The sequence below is a fragment of the Neoarius graeffei genome, chromosome 2 (genome assembly GCF_027579695.1).
Source record: "Neoarius graeffei isolate fNeoGra1 chromosome 2, fNeoGra1.pri, whole genome shotgun sequence".
Taxonomy (NCBI): Eukaryota; Metazoa; Chordata; class Actinopteri; order Siluriformes; family Ariidae; genus Neoarius; species Neoarius graeffei.
In genome coordinates this window covers 64,935,221-64,957,332 of record NC_083570.1, presented here as the reverse complement: position 1 = coordinate 64,957,332, position 22,112 = coordinate 64,935,221, and the positions used below count along the sequence as shown (strand labels likewise).

Here is a 22,112-nt window from a genome sequence, read left to right as displayed (position 1 = left end):
TGCAGAGCCACTGAACTGGATAGCATTATCTTGTTTGTATGTTTGTTTTTGTTTGTTTGTTAATGTCCTGATGAAGTATGTAATAAGTGAAAGGATGTGGAGATATCAAACTGCCAGAAATTAAGCACTGTCTCAGTTACTTTAAGCTATACTTTTTTTCAACATGCTCATTTTGTCTATGCAGACCTATGGAGAAGAATACGTTTTCAATGTCTTGAATCTGTAAATTATTTGTATAGTTTATTTCCAGTGGAAGAGGTACTTCCATGTTTACCAGTTGTCTGTCTTTTTGTAAATGATAAAATGGTTTAACACTACTGGTAGTGAATAAAGAATAATTAATACTATTTTGTTTGGACCAATTATTATTTAGCCCAATTATAAGAGTGAACATTAGGGTTATGACTGTGAAAGTGTTTTCAAAATTTCTACTTTCCTGATGTTGCATTTGGTGAACTTTTACTCATATATTACTTTTTTGAAGTTATTTTTATTGGGTCATGCAAAAACCTCCCGCACCCAACATCACCTCACTTTTGATAAATACATGTATATTAAATAAATAAATCTTGATTATAAAATAAATTAATTGAAAGATGTGTAAAGTACTTTTATATAACAATAAATTGCTTAACAATTGTTGTAATAATTATAATTAATTAATACAAATTTAATAATATTAAATTTACAATTAAATTATTAAATTTGTATTAATAATATTAAATTTACAATTAAATTATTAAATTTGTATTAATTAACAATTATAATTATTATTACAACAATTGTTAAGCAATTTATTGTTATATAAAAGTACTTTACACATCTTTCAATTAATTTATTTCATAATCATGATTTATTTAGGCAGCACAGTGGTGTAGTGGTTAGCGCTGTCGCCTCACAGCAAGAAGGTCCTGGGTTTGAGCCCCGTGGCTGGCGAGGGCCTTTCTGTGCAGAGTTTGCATGTTCTCCCTGTGTCCGCATGGGTTTCCTCTGGGTGCTCCGGTTTCCCCCACAGTCCAAAGACATGCAGGTTAGGTTAACTGGTGGCTCTAAATTGACCGTGAGTGTGAATGGTCTGTGTCTATGTGTCAGCCCTGTGATGACCTGGCGACTTTTCCAGGGTGTACCCCGCCTTTCGCCCGTAGTCAGCTGGGATAGGCTCCTGCGACCCTGTAGAACAGGATAAAGCAGCTAGAGATAATGAGATGATTTATTTATTTAATATACATGTATTTATCAAAAGTGAGGTGATGTTGGGTGTGGGAGGTTTTTGCATGACCCAATAAAAATAACTTCAAAAAAGTAATATATGAGTAAAAGTTCACCCAATGCAACATCAGGAAAGTAGAAATTTTGAAAACACTTTCACAGTCATAACCCTAATGAAAATACCGTGTGTGTCTCATTACTATAACATACTTTCCCATGTTGTACTCAAAAGGCACCGCTGGGATTCGAACCCAGGATCTCCTGTTTACTAGACAGGCGCTTTAACCAACTAAGCCACGGCGCCGCTGCTAGCAATAGCAAAACTACAATTTCTCAGTTTTTTCTGAGACTATTATTTACTCAAATCTGATGTAATAAGCGTATAAATTATTTTTTAAAAATGCATCCTAATATGAATCACCCTTTCGAGCCGTTTGCCCTTCGTTACTCAAAGACTCTGTGGACCAACACGACTTAGTCTTGGCTCAAGACGTTATTATATTAGCTATATGTCCTGAAATGGGCCAATATTTTTTGTCAAGGCTTAAAAAGTCAATTATGCAGTAAAAAGGCAAACTACTAAATAGCTAAAGTACAAGGTTAAAACGTGTCGACGTTATAAACAGTAAATGGCGTTACACTGCCTATGCTACAGTGGTGCTTGAAAGTTTGTGAACCCCTCAGAATTTTCTATATTTCTGCACAAATATGACCGAAAACATCATCAGATTTTCACACAAGTCCTAAAAGTAGTTAAAGAGAACCCAGTTAAACAAATGGGACAAAAATATTCCACTTGGTCATTTATTTATTGAGGAAAATGATCCAATATTACATATCTGTGAGTGGCAAAAGTATGTGAACCTTTGTTTTCAGTATCTGGTGTGACCCCCTTGTGCAGCAATAACTACAACTAAACATTTCCAGTAACTGTTGATCAGTCAGAACAGCTTCAACTTTGGGATGTTGGTGGGTTTCCGCACATGAACTGCTCGCTTCAGGTCCTTCCACAACATTTCGATTGGATTAAGGTCAGGACTTTGACTTGGCCATTCCAAAACATTCACTTTATTCTTCTTTAATCATTCTTTGGTAGAACGACTTGTGGGCTTAGGGTTGTTGTCTTGCTGCATGACCCACCTTCTCTTGAGATGCAGTTCATGGACAGATGTCCTGACATTTTCCTTTAGAATTCACTGGTATAATTCAGAACTCATTGTTCCATCAATGATGGCAAGCCGTCCTGGCCTAGATGCAGCAAAACAGGCCCAAACCATGATACTACCACCACCATGTTTCACAGATGGGATAAGGTTCTTCTGCTGGAATGCAGTGTTTTCCTTTCTCCAAACAGAACGCTTCTCATTTCAACCAAAAAGTTCTATTTTGGTCTCATCTGTCCACAAAACATTTTTCCAATAGTCTTCTGGCTTGTCCACGTGGTCTTTAGCAAACTGCAGACGACCAGCAATGTTCTTTTTGGAGAGCAGTGGCTTTCTCCTTGCAACCCTGCCATGCACACCATTGTTGTTCAGTGTTCTCCTGATGGTGGACTCGTGAACATTAACATTAGCCAAAGTGAGAGAGGCCTTCAGTTGCTTAGAAGTTACCCTGGGGTCCTTTGTGACCTCGCTGACTATTACACGCCTTGCTCTTGGAGTGATCTTTGTTGGTCGACCACTTGTGGGGAGGGTAACAATCACGGGCGATTGCTCTAAGACAACGAAGGAGGCTCAGCCTCCTCTAAAAATTATGAACATCGCGTAGGATGAATTGCGCTAGGCTTATGTTATAGCCGACCTTATAACATTGCTATTTCAGATCCAGAATCATAGAAATATATGTGCTCAACCCAACTACAGTGCGAAATCATTCCCTTATAACTTTAATGTGTGCATGAGTTTTTCCCCCTCGTGACAGCGCGATGCAGCGCAGCCTCAGTGCACTTCAATGGCATTTGGGAGCTCTGCGCTTTTCAATCTCAAAATGCAAGATGGTTATTGGACAAATACTGCGAAAACGCCCGCCCCACGGACTCCGAGCCTCACATGGGAGGGACATGGCAGTTTCCGCGAGGAGACTGGTGATTGGTGAAAGCGGCCGGATATTTTCTTTGATTGACAGCTCGTTTCAAATATAGACAGGCAGCGGTGAATTTCAGTTCAGTCCCATGCGGATTCACAAGTGCTGTGGTGTATTGTAAGAGATCAGCTTACATTTTGATTTCATTCATTACATATGGTTTCTACCAGCTTTTTTAGTTTGTATATATCTCCATTGTAAATAAAGTGTAAATATAGTGTTGTCAAGTTTGTTATCTTAGTTCCAGAAATTTTGTTTATTTGAGTGACTGAACTTGAACTTGAGGGGGCTAGTCAGCTAGCAAGAAAGCTGCGCACGGATGCCAAGCATTGCTGATTTAATTTTGGCGAAGCCATTTGCCAGTCTTCCTTTCGAGGAAAAAATTAAAATTAAAGAGCAGGGTAGACCAACACCTCAAATTGACTTGGTGAAAAAGGTAGGGAATAATACTCGTTCCTTTCAGCTCTCCTGGTACGAGAAAGTGAATTGGCTAACAGCAAGTGACCCACATCAACAACAGTAAATAGGCTACTTTAGTAATATGTCATGGATGGACCAAAAATATAGACTATTTAAAATGTTTATGCTGAGTATATTATATTGGAATATATATTTTTCTGGATATGAATTAAACACAGCTACAATTTGGAAGACATTTTTAAACAAAAACACAGCCGAGAACATTTCACACTGGGTCATTCCGTGCCAACTCACCTAAATTTCAGGAACTCCCCCACATCACCGTCTCAGATTTTACTCAAAAAATTCTCTAATCAAGAATCATATGTTTGTACCACACATGCAAAATATTAGCCCCCAATTATGTTGTAGTTTTGGAACTACAGGCCTTTGAAATATTGATGTCAAAACACCACGTCGAAATTGGCTCTTTCCCCAACTTCAGAGACCCATAACTTTTTATTGCAGCTATCTAGAAAGTTGTGTGTGCAGATTCTTACTGAATGATACCCACTCTTTTCAAATCTGTTGCCAGAAAGCCTCTGAAGGACATACTTTTTGCATAATAGGAAGCCAAAAATGGCATTTTGGCCAAAATCGCTTAAAATTCATTAAAACTCAAAGGGGCCTAGTAGAAATATGAAACTAGTTAGATTTTTTTTCCTCATTACATAGTAATTGTAGGGTTGTTATCTGTTCACAGAAACATATTTTGCCATGAAAATTATATTCCTGAATTTTTTAAATTTTTTTTAACATCTTACGTCCTTTCCGAGGGGGCTAAAATAGGGCATTTTGCCATCTTATTTGGTCATGTGGCTAGGGGTTTAGGATCTTCTAGTTTTTTGTGAAGATGCTCTCATATAAGATGTAACTACTCCCTGATTTTTTTTAACAAACGCCCCTTGCTTCATATTTTAATAATTTTTTTTGTACATGGACAGTTTCATCATTTTTCACTTTTTTCCACATTCAGAACTCTGTAACTCTAAATTGGAAGATTCCTACTAGCAGCTATTTCAGATTTACATACACTGACACACAAATTTTCATATTTTAGTAGTTGTATGCCCAAGAAATTCATATTTTTCTTTCTATTGGGACCTAAAAACAGCTATTTGGCCAAAAATGACAAAAACGCTGGGCAGCTTTTAATAAACAAGGGAATAATAAAGGGGTGTTTTGCACACAAATTAAGGCTTATAAGAACCTAATCTAGGCATACACATTTCCTGAACAACTTTTTCTGTATTGTATATTATTTTTTGCAATTAGAAAATTTTAGGTATAATTGCAATTTTTGTTGAATATCCTTGGAAAATATAGAAAAATAACAACAAAATTCTGGAGTAGTATTTTTTATATACTTCAAGGTTGTGTAAGCACAAAACATTTAACAATGAGGTTTTATTTACATATTAACACATTCAATGATCCATGATCATGATGTTGAAAAACATCACAAGATTTGTACATAATTTAAAGTCAAATATGGGCATCCGTGATAATGGGTAATTCATTCACAGGCAGTACAGTTTCATGTGATGTGCTAAGACACTCATAAACTGTCATCTAGTAGTACATAAGTTAAAACTTAAGTCTTTCACAAGTTTGAAGTCATCCTCTGTTAGTTGGTAATGGCGTCCCCCACTTTTTATGTTTGGGGCCTCTACCACACAAAGGACATGAAGCAAAGGCACCCAACATTCATCTTTCCTGCTTTGTGGTGACCATGAGAATGTGTTGCCTCGTCCTTGTCTCATGAAATTGACATACACATCATTTTCTTCTTCATTTCTGGTGACAATATTTCCAATGTACCATTTTCTGTCATAAACACAGGCAATATATTTGCCTGGCTGGTACATATTTGGTGCAGATTGGGACATTTGGCTTGGGGCCTGTAACTGGGACTGTAAAACTGGTGTGGTTTCAGGTCCTATGTCCACTACCGATGATGGTACCACATCAGAAGAAACCCTTCTCATCTCCAGCTGAGTGGGTGCAATTGGGCAGAAGCTGTGATGAGATCTTGTTCCAGGAAAGGTTGAAACATTTTTGAAACGCTGTTCCAACTTGTATGCCACAGCATTGTGAAGAATTTCTTCTGCAGAGACAAATAAAAACTTGATTCCCATGATATTCTGGTCAGCCCATTTATACATTGCTTCAGCTGTGAGAATTTGGTTATGGTCAGCTGCTTGCAAACTAGCCCTTGCAACAAGTCGTTTCACTGTGCCCCCAATACCGTCACACGGACTTTTTCCGTGGCTGGTGGCAAAAAAATGCCACTCAGCCTCCAAGTTGAAGTCATTCTGATGGTGCAAGATGACAGTTTATGAGTGTCTTAGCACATCACATGAAACTGTACTGCCTGTGAATGAATTACCCATTATCACGGATGCCCATATTTGACTTTAAATTATGTACAAATCTTGTGATGTTTTTCAACATCATGATCATGGATCATTGAATGTGTTAATATGTAAATAAAACCTCATTGCTAAATGTTTTGTGCTTACACAACCTTGAAGTATATAAAAAATACTACTCCAGAATTTTGTTGTTATTTTTCTATATTTTCCAAGGATATTCAACAAAAATTGCAATTATACCTAAAATTTTCTAATTGCAAAAAATAATATACAATACAGAAAAAGTTGTTCAGGAAATGTGTATGCCTAGATTAGGTTCTTATAAGCCTTAATTTGTGTGCAAAACACCCCTTTATTATTCCCTTGTTTATTAAAAGCTGCCCAGCGTTTTTGTCATTTTTGGCCAAATAGCTGTTTTTAGGTCCCAATAGAAAGAAAAATATGAATTTCTTGGGCATACAACTACTAAAATATGAAAATTTGTGTGTCAGTGTATGTAAATCTGAAATAGCTGCTAGTAGGAATCTTCCAATTTAGAGTTACAGAGTTCTGAATGTGGAAAAAAGTGAAAAATGATGAAACTGTCCATGTACAAAAAAAATTATTAAAATATGAAGCAAGGGGCGTTTGTTAAAAAAAATCAGGGAGTAGTTACATCTTATATGAGAGCATCTTCACAAAAAATTTGAAGATCCTAAACCCCTAGCCACATGACCAAATAAGATGGCAAAATGCCCTATTTTAGCCCCCTCGGAAAGGACGTAAGATGTTAAAAAATTTTTTGTAAATTCAGGAATTGAAATTTCATGGCAAAATATGTTTCTGTGAACAGATAACAACCCTACAAATACTATGTAGTGAGGAAAAAAATCTAACTAGCTTCATATTTCTACTATGCCCCCTAGAGTTTTAATGAATTTTATGTGATTTTGGCCAAAACGTCATTTTTGGCTTCCCATTATGCAAAACGTATGTCCTTCAGAGGCTTTCTGACAACAGATTTGAAAAGAGTGGGTATCATTCAGTAAGAATCTGCACACACAACTGTCTAGATAGCTGCAATAAAAAGTTATGGGTCTCTGAAGTTGGGGAAAGAGCCATTTTGTCGTGGTATTTTGACATCAAAATTTCAAAGGCCAGTAGTTCCAAAACTACAATGAATTGGGAGCTAATATTTTGCATGTGTGGTACAAACATATGATTCTTGATTATAGAATTTTTTTAGCAAAATCTGAGACGGTGATGTGGGGACCCTTAGGTGAGTTGGCACGGAATGACCCCACTACAGACCTGGATTAAAAGTGAAGGGTTATCAAAATTGTCAATAAAACATTTCTCAGTCAAAATAAGTAAAATATAGGGAAAGTGTCATTGAATGAAATGTGTGGCACCCAGCTCTACTGCTGAGGTTCCTGACAAAGAGCTGCTTTCAATAATGATCAATTTTTAAACAACATGCCACAATTTTAAAATATAAAATGTTAAAATATACCCCTCCCCCCCAACACCACCATCATGTATATTGTACAGTAGGCTAATGGGCCAAAAGAACCTGTTATTTCACAGTTTGTGACCCTGCCAACAATCAGCCAGATCAGAGGCAAGAGTATGGGCAAAATTGATGTGTTTTTTCTTTTAAAATCTGGAAATATCGTAACCGACCAGCCTCCCCTGTTTGAAAGACTACCAGCTGCCACTGGTAACATTGGTCTTGAATTTCCTCCATTTGTACACAATCTGTCTGACTGTGGATTGGTGGAGTCCAAACTCTTTAGAGATGGTTTTGTAACCTTTTCCAGCCTGATGAGCGTCAACAACGCTTTTTCTGAGGTCCTCAGAAATCTCCTTTGTTCGTGCCATGACACACTTCTACATACATGTGTTGTGAAGATCAGACTTTGATAGATCCCTGTTCTTTAAATAAAACAGGGTGCCCACTCACACCTGATTGTCATCCCATTGATCGAAAACACCTGACTCTAATTTCACCTTCAAATTAACATCTAATCCTAGAGGTTCACATACTTTTGCCATTCACAGATATGTAATATTGGATCATTTTCCTCAAGAAATAAATGGCCAAGTATAATATTTTTGTCTCATTTGTTTAACTGGGTTCTCTTTATCTACTTTTAGGACTTGTATGAAAATCTGATGATGTTTTCGGTCATATTTATGCAGAAATATAGAAAATTCTAAAGGGTTCACAAATTTTCAAGCACCACTGTATGTGATTAGCATTTGGGAACTATTTTAATGCTTTTTTGCTACTATGAGGTTATTAATTGTATTAATTAATTAAATTCGTAGAAAATATGTCTTTTGTTTTACAAATAGTTTCACACATTATGCATTTTACATGTTCACATTTTGTATTTAACAAATTATGTTTTTGTTTTGTTTTGTTTTAGATTTCACAATCATTTATGAATTCACAGATACCTTTGTGGGGAATTGGCCATCTCTAAATTTAATATGTATAATACGGTTTAATATAAATATGCAGGTGATTTTAGAAAATAGTTTGTGCTTATTGTTCGAGAAATTCAGACTATTTCTCAATAACCACCTTGAGCAATTCGGTGAAATGGCGGCCGATCGTTTTATTACCGTAAGTGAGGAAGAATTACAAATTCGGGGAAAAAATGCTGTTCCTAAAATCACTAAAGATGCTATGAAGTTTGGTCTCAAACTATTCAAAGTTAAGGTGGAATTGTAATTTATTTTATTGATTTCAAAACAAAGTATTTTGTGACTCAGCATAGATACATAAGTGACAAGTCTGTGCTGTGCCTTTATTACATTTGCATGCCACTTTTCCTTTCATCCATCTATTATCTGTAGCCACTTTTCCTGTTCGACAGGCTCACGGGCAAGCTGGAGCCTAACCCAGCTGACTATGGGTGAGAGACAAAGTACACTTTGGACAAGTCGCCAGATCATCGCAGGGCTGACACATAGAGACAAACAACCATTCACACCTACGGTCAATTTAGAGTCACCAGTTAACCTGCATGTCTTTGGACTGTGGGGGAAACTGGAGCACCCAGAGGAAACCCACGCGGACACGGGGAGAACATGCAAACTCCACACAGAAAGGCCCTCGCCAGCTGCTGGGCTCGAACCCAGGACCGTCTTGCTGTGAGGCGATAGTACTAACCTCTGCACCACCATGCCACTTTTGAAATTTTAAATAAATGATTTTTAAAACATGATTTTTCTTTAATAATCACCTGTGTATTCATTTCGTACTAAAACAATTATCCACCTCAGGCTCAGTGAATATCGGTGAATAATAACCTCAACTTCGTCTTGATTATTATTCATCAATATTCGCTTTACCTTTGGCAAATAATTGTTAATTATCCTTTCATCCTATATGGCCAATATTCAAGATTGTGTGGATACTTGACATCATGCCCATGTGTATTATGCCTGTTACCATCCATTACCAGATTCCCCCCCCCTTTACTGTTATAATAACCTCCACTCTTCTGGGAAGGCTTTGCACTAGATTTTGGAGCGTGGCTGTGAAGATTTTTTTTTTTCTCACTCAGCCACAAGAGCATTATTGTGTTTCAGGCACTAATGTTGGTGGAGGAGGAGGTTGTTAAGTCAGTCTAGCTCATCCCAAAGGTGTTCAGTGGGGTTTGAGGTCAGAGCTCCGTGCTGGACACTCAAATTCTTTCATTCTCACAAACTATTTCTTTATGGATCTCACTTTGTACACAAGGGCATTGTCATGCTGAAACATGTTTGAGCTTCTTATTTCCAGAGAAGGGAAACTGTAATGTTAAAGGATACAAAGACATTCTATACAACTGTGTGTTTTGAACCTTGTCGCAGATGCTTGGGGAAGTACTTCATATGGGTGAGATGGTCAGGTGTCCACATACTTTTGGCCATATAGGGTAATATCCTTAGAAGTGGTCAGTGAAGAATAGCAAGAAGGTCTGTTTTTTCCCTTTTATTATTATTATTATTATTATTATTATTATTATTATTATTATTATTATTATTATTATATTTTTATTACTTAGGTTTTATTAGAAATCACAGCCCAAATCCTTATATTTATTCCTGTAGCTGATTTGTAGCCTTTTATTTGAATGGCTTTAATCCAAACCTCAATAACTCCAAAATTTCAAAGACATAAATATAAACCCATAATAAGGGGGTTCATGGAATTTACAGATAAAGGCAGAGTTGTTTCATTCAAAAATACTAAATTATTTTTAATAATAGGAGTGGCACAGTGGTTAGCACTGTCGCCTCACAGCAAGAAGGTTCTAGGTTCGAGCCCAGTGGCTGATGGGGCCTTTCTGTGTGGAGTTTTCATGTTCTCCCCGTGTCCGCGTGGGTTTCCTCCGGGTGCTCCGGTTTCCCCCACAGTCCAAAGACATGCAGGTTAGGTTAACTGGTGACTCTAAATTGACCATAGGTGTGAGTGTGAATGGTTGTTTGTCTCTATGTGTCAGCCCTGCGATGATCTGGCGACTTGTCCAGGGTGTACCACGCCTCTCACCCACAGTCAGCTGGGATAGGCTCCAGCTTGCCCGTGACCGTGCACAGGATAAGTGGTTTCGTATAATGATTATTATTATCTGTCCTGTGTGTATCCCGTCTGTTGGCTGGGATTGGCTCCAGCATACCCACGTCCTGCATGGATAAGCAGCATAGAGGATGGATGGATAATCTGTTTTTCTGCTTCCACTTCCTATTTCTGTTGATGTAATTGAAATGGAAAAGGTGAGAAGTTAACTGGTCAGCTAGCTAGTATTTAGACAAGTGCCAAGATCACACTACTTTTGTCTTTCACAATGGTCACATGTCAGATTAGGCAATCATAGTGCCATAAATTCTTGCTGTGTCTTTATCAGGAGACTGGCAACTCTACAAGTTTGACTGTGTTTGTTCACGAGGGCATGTCGTTGGTTAAGAAGGTAAAGAAATTGTTAATCAGGCTACAGAAGGAACATCATAGGAGTTATCAAATTAGGCGAGAAAATACAAAAAATATTCTGACTTGCTTGACCTTTAGTAGGGTGGTGTGGGGCATTCCAGATGCCACATTGCTGTTCTTTGATTATGTCACACTGCAAGACCCATTCATCATTCTCAACATTCATATTTGGGCCCGAAGCTGGAAAGTTGTCAGCCGTGACAGAAATATGTCAAAATCAGACTGAAGTAATTTAGTCTGATCCTGGCATAAAAGAATTGTTAGGCTAACACTGTGATGCTAGCTCATTAACTATGACAGTGACAGGACTATGAGAACAGTAATTCATAATGAAGTATTAATTCTGTTCATACTTACATAATTAAGTAATATCACACTCACAATCATGCTATTACATGGAATATTGCAACCACTCTGACTGAGCCATAGGCACGAGAATGCAGATAATCACAGCTGTGCTGATATTCAGTATAACAGCATGGTCAAGTTGTTTTGATGCAACAGTTTTATTAATAAGAAATTGATATTGAAAAACTGACATTTCAGACAAATATGGCCAAATATTTTGCTTATTTTTGCCCTGTTAATGGAAATAACTACCAAAGAAGCTACAGCTGGATGGAGTGTTGTCAGTTTCTATGACAACACACAGACTGACCGAAAGCCTGTCGTAAGTGTATTAACAGTCTCAATGTAATGAATTTTTGCTACACCTATCATGAACACAAACAAGTGGAGTTATTCCAAAGGTTTGAACTCACGAAGTTCTTTAATGTAGAATTACAGCCGCCACAGGCATCCGGTCAAGGATGAAGGAGACAGTAGAAGTTTGTTTGCAATCTTTAATCTCCTTTCCAGTTCTTAACCTTCTTCTGTTGGTGGTTTCCCAAAAAATTTTTGTGTATGTGTACTGATCTCTGGTGGGTTTCCCAAAAGCCTCTTAACTCTAAGAACATCTTAACTAGGAGAGAGAGTGTTCATTGTGTTGCTCGCTGTACCATTTCACGATGATCTTTGTGCTACGATGCTTTTGGGAAACTCGGCACTCTTTGGTCAACAGAACACACATCAAACCAATCACCTAAAGCAATACTGAACATTGTCGGTCTTTAAGAAACTATGCATCACTTTTGTTAGGGCATTTTCAACAGGAGTGATACAAACAGTAAATATCAGCACTCTTGGAATGTCGCTTATCCAATCAAACTAGCGGACATGAACTAACCATTGTATAAAACATAACGTGATTGGTGTGAGTAGGGGGCCCTCAGTAAGTTGTCGCTTTGAGCCCTCATGTCTTCAGAACTAGCCCTGGCCTCTGGCTACAAACATGTTAATAACCTATGCTTAGACCAGAGCCTGTCTCCTGTGAGTACTGCAATGTATCTTTGGCTGTTACACTAATTGTACCACATTTACTGTAGATTTAATGTAAGTGCTAACAAGGTCTTGTCTAGAAGTTCAGCATTTCTTGTACACAACTTTTGCACTTGTACGTCGCTCTGGATAAGAGCATCTGCCAAATGCCTGTAATGTAATGCAATGTAATGTATTTGGACTAGTGTGGAGGGCGTGTTTTTCAAAAGATACTTTCAAAAGATGCACTTATGCAAGCCACATTGGATAAGAGCATCTGCTAAATATCCTAAATGTAAATAACATCAAAACTAAGGGTGAAACAATAATTAGATTTCGATGCTTGACTTCTGACCAGGAAAATGGCATCACTTTCTCTAAATTACAAGACTACAAGACTCTAAATTAATAAAAGAACAATATTTTAGAGGGATGATATTTAAAATATCTCTCAGCTCAGCTTTAAAGTGAGACTGCCTTTCGATTTCATAAAATCGGTGAAATTTAGTTCCCTCTGAAATTTGGTCATTGTGATATGTTTCTTTTAACGAACAGCTGATCACACCGAGGTGTTTGCTGACCACCAATATTTATTAGTTTGGTCCTGCGTTTCCTTTCCTTCGCAATATAACATCTTTTAAAGTGTTTTCCCCCCTCCTTTATATGTGTTTTATATTATTTTTGTCAGTGAGACCAAAGACAATTTTCATGTAGGACATGACAAAGTATATTCTATTCTATTCTATTCTATTCTATTACTGTAGTCGGTCTTTCACATTTCATTCGCGTCCTCCATTTTTCTCTCCTGTTTCAAATTTGTATCCCACAATGCCTTCCACGGGTGGAGAAAGCCCACCACGTGATGCATGATGTAGTATCTTGAATTGGGTCATGGTGAAGCAGGAAAACATATCAGAGAATTTAGGGCCATGTGGCCCTAAATTCATTGATTGTTTGGTTTAAAAAAAAATAATAAAATTGGAAGTCTGTGATTCGAATTCAGTAGCTTCTGGTCCACTAAACAAAAATAATTGGGTGTCGGGGAAAATTATTTTTATCACCTACACTTGAAAAATCTGAAAGGCAGTCTACCTTTAAATATAGAGGTTTAAACCTTTTATTTTTCCAGACATTACTGTATGTTAGAGTTTGCTATAGAGATTTAAAAGGCACCAATTTGTCATAATGACCCTTTTATCTATTTTAGTTGTTTGTTTCTATTTTATTTGGTCTATTCTATTCATAGTTTATTTAAAAATAATAATTATAATTTATTTTGACACATTTTTCATTATTTATTCATAAATATTTTATTTTCTTTAGTCTATGAATAAAAGGTTCCTTATTTGTTTGTTTGTTGTTTGTTCTTAGTATTACTGTCCACATTGTTAGCCTATTCCTGTGGAATGCTTTGCTTTAAGAAATCAGTCTATGTTTATGATAGGAACCAACTCTTTTTAAAGAAATACAGTGCCAATCAATATCTTCTGTATATGCATGTTGGATATATTTTTTTCAACTAAAACGAGAAGTTTTGCTGGTAAGATCAGTAAACAGTTGATGATATGCATTGTTATGATCTTTATTCATAAGGAAGATGTTGAGAATTGAGTCAAGCCACAATAGCTGTAAAGGCTTTAGTTGGAGGCGATGGTCTGATCAATCCAGGAGCGAAGTTGAGTGACCCGAGCGTACACTCCAGGCGTGGATGTAGAGCACATGCCACTGCCCCAGGAGACAATACCAACCAAGGTCCAAGCTCCAGATTTCTGGCACACAAGAGGGCCACCAGAGTCACCCTGAAACAAGAAAGAAAGAAAACATATGCATGAATTTGATTTATGATCATTTATGTCTTATTAGCCAAGGTCTGTATCCACAAACCTGTAAAATTGCTTTGTGACAATATCCACTGTTAAAAGTGCTATAGAAGTAAAATGGAATTTCATTAAAGTATTAACCAGAAACATCAATATTTACCACAGAACATAGTCTAAGGAACAAAATCAAATTTAACTGTTCTGGGAGAAAAAACATTTTTTTAAAATAAATATCACCAATTAATAATGTTGTTGTTGTTGTTGTTGTTGTTGTTGTTGTTGTTTTTATTCATGTTCAGTTTCATAGAAATTTTGAGCCTAATATAAAAAAAACATGATTTTTCAGAACTCGTAAGAAATTTATGACTAATCTTGAGATTGCGTTTTTCTTGCTCAACAGGTAAGCTATTTTAGTGGCTTTTATCTGGTGTGTTAGTTAGTCAACTAAATAATCATTTAGTTGATCATTTAGACATTCAGTTTGCAGTACGGTGATGTGGGCGAGTTAACTAATGTTAAAAATGTAAAAGATGTACAATTTAAAAATGTAAAAGTTAAAAATACTTTCTATCTAATCCTTTAACTTTAATCTTTGTGCCTCTAACCCTGAATCTCTTAATTTGCTACAGTTTTGCTGATAAAGTTTGAATGATGATCAACGTTACCATGCAAGAGGAAGCTCCAGAGGCTCCAGCGCAGATCATCAGGCTAGTAATTTTATTGCCCCAGTAACGCTCGCAGTTGGTGTTAGTCAGCAGAGGCAGAGCAGCCTGCTGCAGAAGAGAAGGAGTGTCTGCAGCTAAAAGAGAACAAGAAAGCTGATATTAAAGGAAGAAATAACTTTATGTGGAATAACAGAACAAAAAAACAGAAATGGTTCTTCGAAGAGTCTTTAAAAAGCTTACAATTTCACTTCATATATCACAAGCTTTGCATTACCATTGTATCTGGTCAAGCCCCAGCCAGTTGTGACACACCTCATGCCACCTGGGAAGCTGTCAGTGGTCGCAGCCAAACACACAGGGGACACACGGGGGCCGAGCCTGGCGGGAGAGGCCAGTTTGATCACAGCAACGTCATTGTTGATGGTGTATGGATTGTAGTTGGGGTGCCTGATGGACTGTATCGGAGAGAAAATGGATATAATGAAAGTAGATTTTTTTTATGATCATCTTACTGGTTAATCTGAACCAGAAAATATTTTTGATCAAAATATCAGATTACTATAAATGTACTAATTAACATCTGATTATATGAGTTCATGCAGTTAGACCTAATACAAACCTTCGCAACTCTAATGGTCTGGATGCTCTCTGAGTTAGAGGCGCGGTTATGCTCTCCAAGGATCACAAGGTGAGAGGTTCTGCAAACCAAAAATTACACTTGCACTCATGACATGTATAATATTTTGGTTTATAATTTGATTTGCTGGAGATATATATTTGTTTTTATTCAGAAAACAAATACAGTTTCACTTCTATATACATCCCCTGCCCTGTCAATTAATTATTGCAAAGGTTTGTGTACATGGATACATCCGTAAAGGTTACATGATACATGAAGTGGCATCGCAGTTATGTTAGGTTGTGTTTAATACCAATTTGTAGGGCAGTTCTCTTAGAAAGCTAAAGGGAGAACAAAACCCTGAAGCTCAGTTCTCTGTTCCTACCTGACACTGCAGTGAGCAGCGGTCACCACCCAGTACTCATTGACCAGGGAACCACCACAGAAGTGGAAGCCGGTGCTGTCCTGGGAAGAGAGCAGCAAGAAAATTAAGTGTGGTTCCATTCTGCTTATCCATACTTGTATTGTAAAAGGAAGCTCAGCATGGTAGAGATCAAAAGAGACCGGGGTGTACCGGTAAGTCTCACCTGCAGAGACACTTGCCAGGGCCATGAGTGAGGCACAGTCGTCTCGCCGTTCACAATCCTGGCATATCCAGTAATCACAGGAGTAATGGCGGGAACACCACAACCTTAAAATATCACACACACTTCCATGTGTCAGATCTGAAACTCTTGGTGAATCATTCTAAGGGCTCTGGCCTGCTGTGCAGCCATGTAAATGCCCGACTTAAACAAGTAGTGTTGATGAGATTAAAAAGAAAAAACATCCATAAGCAAGACAGTGCTTGTATAAGATAGCAAATAGTCTCAGTTTTATTCTTGAACACAAGTACTAGGTGTATATTATTAATATTAAAATACAAAGTAGGGCGGCACGGTGGTGTAGTGGTTAGCGCTGTCGCCTCACAGCAAGAAGGTCCGGGTTTGAGCCCCGTGGCTGACGAGGGCCTTTCTGTGTGGAGTTTGTATGCTCTCCCTGTGGGTTTCCTCCGGGTGCTCCGGTTTCCCCCACAGTCCAAAGACATGCAGGTTAGGTTAACTGGTGACTCTAAATTGACCGTAGGTGTGAATGTGAGTGTGAATGGTTGTCTGTGTCTATGTGTCAGCCCTGTGATGACCTGGCGACTTGTCCAGGGTGTACCCCGCCTTTCGCCCGTAGTCAGCTGGGATAGGCTCCAGCTTCCCTGCGACCCTGTAGAACAGGATAAAGTGGCTACAGATAATGAGATGAGATGAGAGAAAATACAAAGTTACATACCATATGTTGCTCCAATAAAGGCGAGGCAAGAGAGAACCCACAGGAGAGCCATCATTTCACACTGCTATAGCTGGATAGAGTCAGGGTTTTTATAGAGCTATTATGACCTTGGATTCACCATATCTTGTTAAACCCTCCCAAAATAACTCCAACATCACCTGTGCAATTAGTGATATCAGAATATTTTTCCCAGGACACGTATTGAAATACTTCCTGCAATTCTTGCAATAAAAGCTTGACAAAGAGATTTTAAGGAATTCTGCCTGCCTGCCTTGCCTTGCCTGACCTAAGCGCATGTAACCCTGATAAATGCAATAAGTAATTATTTAGAATGATTTTTTTTTATTTGATGGTCCACTTGAATTAACAAAATAAAACCTGTTGTAACCATTGTAATAAATGTTTTTTTTGCTTTTATTTAGATTGTAAGACAAATTATTTCTAGGTTACAAAAATACATTCACTTATTTTAAAATAAAAATATTCTTGAACTGCCCTGTTAATACTTTAGGGAGTGTTTATTCAAGAATTGATAAGCTAGTTACTCTGTAACATGTAGGCTAAAAACAGCTTAGTGCAAAAGTTTAACATATCACATTGTTCAAAAATTATACAAAATTTCACATAGATTTACAGGCTCACCATAGGGGTACATACTTTCACCCCTCCTGTTTATTCTAGATACAAACATGTGTCAGAGCAAATATGTAAATAGGACCATTATTAAGTACGCGGACGATTCCGTCATCGTGAGCTTGCTCCATAAAAAATGACAGAGCCCATGGACCAATAATTGAAGACTTTGTCCAGTGGTGTGAGGAGTCACACCTTCAGTTGAACATATCTAAAACAAAAGATATGTATATTGATTTTGGTGAAACTCCAAGATATGAGGCCACAATTATAAATGGTCAACTTGTGGAACAAGTAGAATCCTATAAATATCTAGGGACAATTATTGGTTCTAAATTAAATTTCCAGGAGAATTGTGAAGCTGCCTGTAAAAAAGGACAACAGCGTCTAAATTGTCTGAGAAAATTGCTTCATTTTCATATAGACAGGACCATGATGACATTATTTTATCGTGCTTTTATCGAATCAATCATATCTTTCTCCCTAGTGTCATGGTTTGGGTGTGTTTCAGTTAAGCACAAGAATCGCCTAAATCAAATTGTAAGATGGTCAAGTAAGCTGACTGGTGAGTCTCAGCTGTACCCCACATCCCTGTATGCTAAACAACTACAGCGGATAGCTATGGTTCTCTTAGAAGATAGCCTGCACCTTTTGAATAGGGAATTGTAGTATCTTCCCAGCGGCATGGTGGTGTAGTGGTTAGCGCTGTCGCCTCACAGCAAGAAGGTCCGGGTTCGAGCCCTGTGGCCGGCGAGGGCCTTTCTATGCGGAGTTTGCATGTTCTCCCCGTGTCCGCATGGGTTTCCTCCGGGTGCTCCGGTTTCCCCCACAGTCCAAAGACATGCAGGTTAGGTTAACTGGTGACTCTAAATCGACCGTAGGTGTGAATGTGAGTGTGAATGGTTGTCTGTGTCTATGTGTCAGCCCTGTGATGATCTGGCGACTTGTCCAGGGTGTACCCCGCCTTTCGCCCGTAGTCAGCTGGGATAGGCTCCAGCTTGCCTGCGACCCTGTAGAACAGGATAAAGCGGCTACAGATAATGAGATGAGATGAGATGAGTATCTTCCCTCTGGACAGAGGTTAATAGTCCCTGGTTGTAGAACCATAAGATTTAAAAACAGCTTTGTTCCAGCTACAATCACTCTGTTAAACAAGCTGTAGAGTTATTTGCATACAACGCACAAAGCACTTTGGTCATGTACTGTAGCTGTATCCATGTTCTGTTGTCTGTCTTATACAGTGGCATGCAAAAGTTTGAGCACCCTTACTGAAATTGTCTGTTACTGTGAATAGTTAAGTGAGCAGAAGATGAACTGATCACCAAAAGGCATAAAGGTAAAGATGACACATTTCTTTTCAGCATTTTCTGCAAGATTTGTGTATTATTTTTGTTTTGTACAATTGGAGAGTGAAAAAAGAAAAGGAACACCATGCGAAAGTTTGGGCACCCCAATACATTTGAGTTCTCAGGTAACTTCTACCAAGGTTCCAGACCTTAATTAGTTCATTGAGCTGTGGCTTGATCAAATTCTTCATTAGGAAAGGTCAGATGATGCAGATTTCAAAGCTGTATAAATTCTCTGACTCCTCAAACTTGTCCCTAAAATCAACAGCCATGGGCTCCTCTAAGCAACTCCCTCGCATTCTGAATAATAAAATAATTTATACTCACAAAGCAGGAGAAGGCTACAAGAACATAGCAAAGTGTTTTCAGGTAGCTGTTTCCTCAGATTGTAATGTTATTAAGAAATGGCAGTTAACAGAAACAGTGGAGATCAAGGTGAGGTCTGGAAGATGAAGAAAACTTTCTGAAAGAACTGCTTGTTGGATTGCTAGAAAGGCAAATTTAAAAAACCTGTTTGACTGCAAAAGGCCTTCAGAAAGATTTAGCAGACCCTGGAGTGGTGGTGCACTGTTCTACTACTATGCAGCGACACCTGAACAAACATGACCTTCATGGGAGAGTCATCAGAAGAAAACCTTTCCTGCGTCCTAGCCACAAAATTCAGCGTCTGAAGTTTGCAAATGAACATCTAAGTAAGCCTGATGCATTTTGGAAACAAGTCCTGTGGACTGATGAAATCAAAATAGAACTTTTTGGCCACAATGTGCAAAGGTATGTTTGGAGAAAAAAGGGTGCCAAATTCCTGGAAAAGAACACCTCTCCAACTCTGAAGCATGGGTGTGAATCGATCATGCTTTGGGGTTGTGTTGCACCCAGTGGCACAGGAGACATTTCATTGGTCGAGGAAAGCATGGATTTGAATAAATACCAGCAAATTCTGGAAGCAAACATCACATCATCTGTAAAAAAGTTGAAGTTAAAAAGAGGATGAGTCCTACAATAAGACGATGATCCAAAACACACCTCAAAATCTACAATGGAATACCTCAAGAGGCACAAGCTGAAGGTTTTGCCGTGGCCCTCACAGTCCCCTGACCTAAACATCATTGAAAATCTGTGGATAGATCTCAAAAGAGCAGTGCATGCAAGACAGCCCAAGAAACTTGTAGAACTGGAAGCCTTTTGCAAGGACGAATGTGTGAAAATCCCCCAGGTAAGAACTGAAAGATTATTAGCTGACTACAAAAAGTGTTTACAAACTGTGATACTTGCCAAAGGGGGTGTTACTAGGTACTAACCATGCAGGGTGCCCAAACTTTTGCTTCAGGCCCTTTTCCTTTTTTTGTCATTTTGAAAATGTAAAAGATGAAAATAAAAAAAATTTGTTTATGCTTAAAATATAAAGGGAATGAGTCATCTTTATGCCTTTTGGAGATAATTTCATCTTCAACTTGCTTAACTGTTCACAGTAACAGCAATTTTGACCAGAGGTGCCCAAACTTTTGCATACCACTGTATGTTTAATGTTTTGTGTGTTACGTGGTGGTCTATAAAGTATAAAAGTATCTGATGGTAATACAATGGAATAAAAGTATTTGATAGCAAGAATGTATCTTGTTTTTCCAAGAATTACTATTATAGCATTTTTCACAAATTGCTACTGTCATTTTGCTGGTTTGTTTACATTCTAAGCGAAAATTCTTTTGTCGGAAGTTTTGTATAAAGTTTTTATTTATCAAATTAGCAAAAAATAAAAATGCTCTGTTTCTCAAAATCCAAATCCAGTGAATGTCGATATAATATAACAGTTATTCCACTCAATTTCATCGTACATGGCTTATAGCCAACTCGGCGCTAAGTGCCTCATTGGCTATCAGCTCATGTACGACTTGATTTCATGGAATAACTGTTTATATATATACACAAGGGTAAGTCAAAAAGTTCTAAGACAAATAAAAAAATCTTTATTTATGAAAATAACAAAGTTATTTCTCTACATATCCTCCACTTAAGTCTAAACATTTCTGCAAGCGATGTTTCCATCAGAGAATTCCTTCTTTGTATTCTTTTTTGAATTCTTTTGAATTCCTTTTGAAATTATAACATCTGTCTTAGAACTTTTTAACTTACCCTCATAGATAGATAGATAGATAGATAGATAGATAGATTTTATATATATATAGATATATAAGTGTGCAAAAGTCTTAGGATGTCTAAGGTAGGATGCCACAAAACAGACATAATGAGTTCTGTTCTTTGGCTGCCCTGATTGAAACTAATCAAAATATCACTGAAAACTCCTATAATGGAAAGTTACAGTATGTAAAAGAGCCCTCGATCATATGACTAAATGTGCCATTGTTCCCTGTGGGCATTGTGACCAACCTCAGACCTTCAGGTCAATGTTTAACCATGCTCATACCAGGGTTTACAAATATTGCAAAGCCTGTTTGTCTATATAGTGCAGGAAAAATATGCGGAAAAAAAAGCCACATCACCTCAATAAGCATTTCGTCACAGGTCAACTGGCACACAGTGAACATACAGTACTGTGCAAAAGTCTTAGGCACAAGTAAAGAAATGCTGTAGGCCAAAAATGGCTTAAAAATAATGAAATGAAATGTTTCAACATGAGAAAAAAGACACTATAAACAACAGTAAGCCATAATAAATGAAACAAAGTCAATATTTGGTTTGAGATGACCTTTTACTTTAAAATAAACAGTAGTCTCAGGTACAGTGAGTGCAGTTTCATAAGGAAATGAGCTGTAGGTTTTACTGAGCATCTTACAGAACCAGCCACAGTTCTTCTCAACACTTTGACTGTCACACTCGCGTCTTAATTCTGCATCAAAACCCAGCAGCCTTCATTATGTTTTCTTTTTTAATCTGAAAAGTGGTCTCGTATGTAATATGCTGCTCAGATACAAACTTTTTTTTCTGTAACATTTAATTTTGTGCTGGAAAACAAATGTTTGGACTCTAAAAATGTTATTGTACTGACTCGATAATGTAGAAGTCATAAAATATAAATCTATAATAAAGTTTGTATTAATAATAATAAAAAGGGTGCCTAAGACTTTTGCACAGCCCTGTGTGTGTGTGTGTGTGTGTGTGTATCATCCCCATCACACTGTTGCAACCACAGACGCTGTTTCTATGAGAAACGCTTCCATTATCACGTGCGTGGTTACGCTCAGAGAGCGGAGAGCCAATCACTGTCCTCGCTCACATGATTGACGTGTGTATTGTGCGACCCCCGCGT

General features: G+C 37.8%; 1 protein-coding gene and 1 non-coding gene across 3 annotated transcripts; both read right to left on the bottom strand.

Annotated features, from left to right (window-relative positions):
• Positions 1-1,439: 1,439 nt before the first annotated feature.
• Positions 1,440-1,513, bottom strand: trnat-agu (transfer RNA threonine (anticodon AGU)). The gene has a single exon. It is a non-coding gene; the product is annotated as a tRNA-Thr (tRNA).
• Positions 1,514-14,010: 12,497 nt separating this feature from the next.
• Positions 14,011-19,725, bottom strand: LOC132881796 (chymotrypsin A-like). Of its 2 annotated transcripts, none has more exons than XM_060914707.1 (8): positions 19,175-19,725; positions 16,869-17,712; positions 16,136-16,239; positions 15,934-16,013; positions 15,549-15,627; positions 15,204-15,384; positions 14,930-15,063; positions 14,011-14,243 (listed from the first exon to the last, which is right to left on the bottom strand). In XM_060914707.1, the coding sequence occupies exons 2-8, from the start codon at positions 16,921-16,923 to the stop codon at positions 14,082-14,084; spliced, it is 795 nt and encodes a 264-aa protein (XP_060770690.1). In that variant the 5' UTR covers positions 16,924-17,712; positions 19,175-19,725; the 3' UTR covers positions 14,011-14,081. The 2 variants fall into 2 exon arrangements, with proteins under 2 accessions (XP_060770690.1, XP_060770689.1); XM_060914706.1 differs by having other exon boundaries at positions 16,869-16,938.
• Positions 19,726-22,112: the final 2,387 nt, after the last annotated feature.

Bases quoted from the DNA above. Each gene is read 5' to 3' on its own strand.
- LOC132881796 (XM_060914707.1), bottom strand. From the start codon at position 16,923: ATGATGGCTCTCCTGTGGGTTCTCTCTTGCCTCGCCTTTATTGGAGCA. The intron at 16,014-16,135 runs GTGAGACTTACC...CTCTCTTCCCAG, and splicing joins CCTGGCAAGTGTCTCTGCAG to GACAGCACCGGCTTCCACTT. The intron at 14,244-14,929 runs GTAACGTTGATC...TTCTTGTTTCAG, and splicing joins CTGGAGCTTCCTCTTGCATG to GGTGACTCTGGTGGCCCTCT.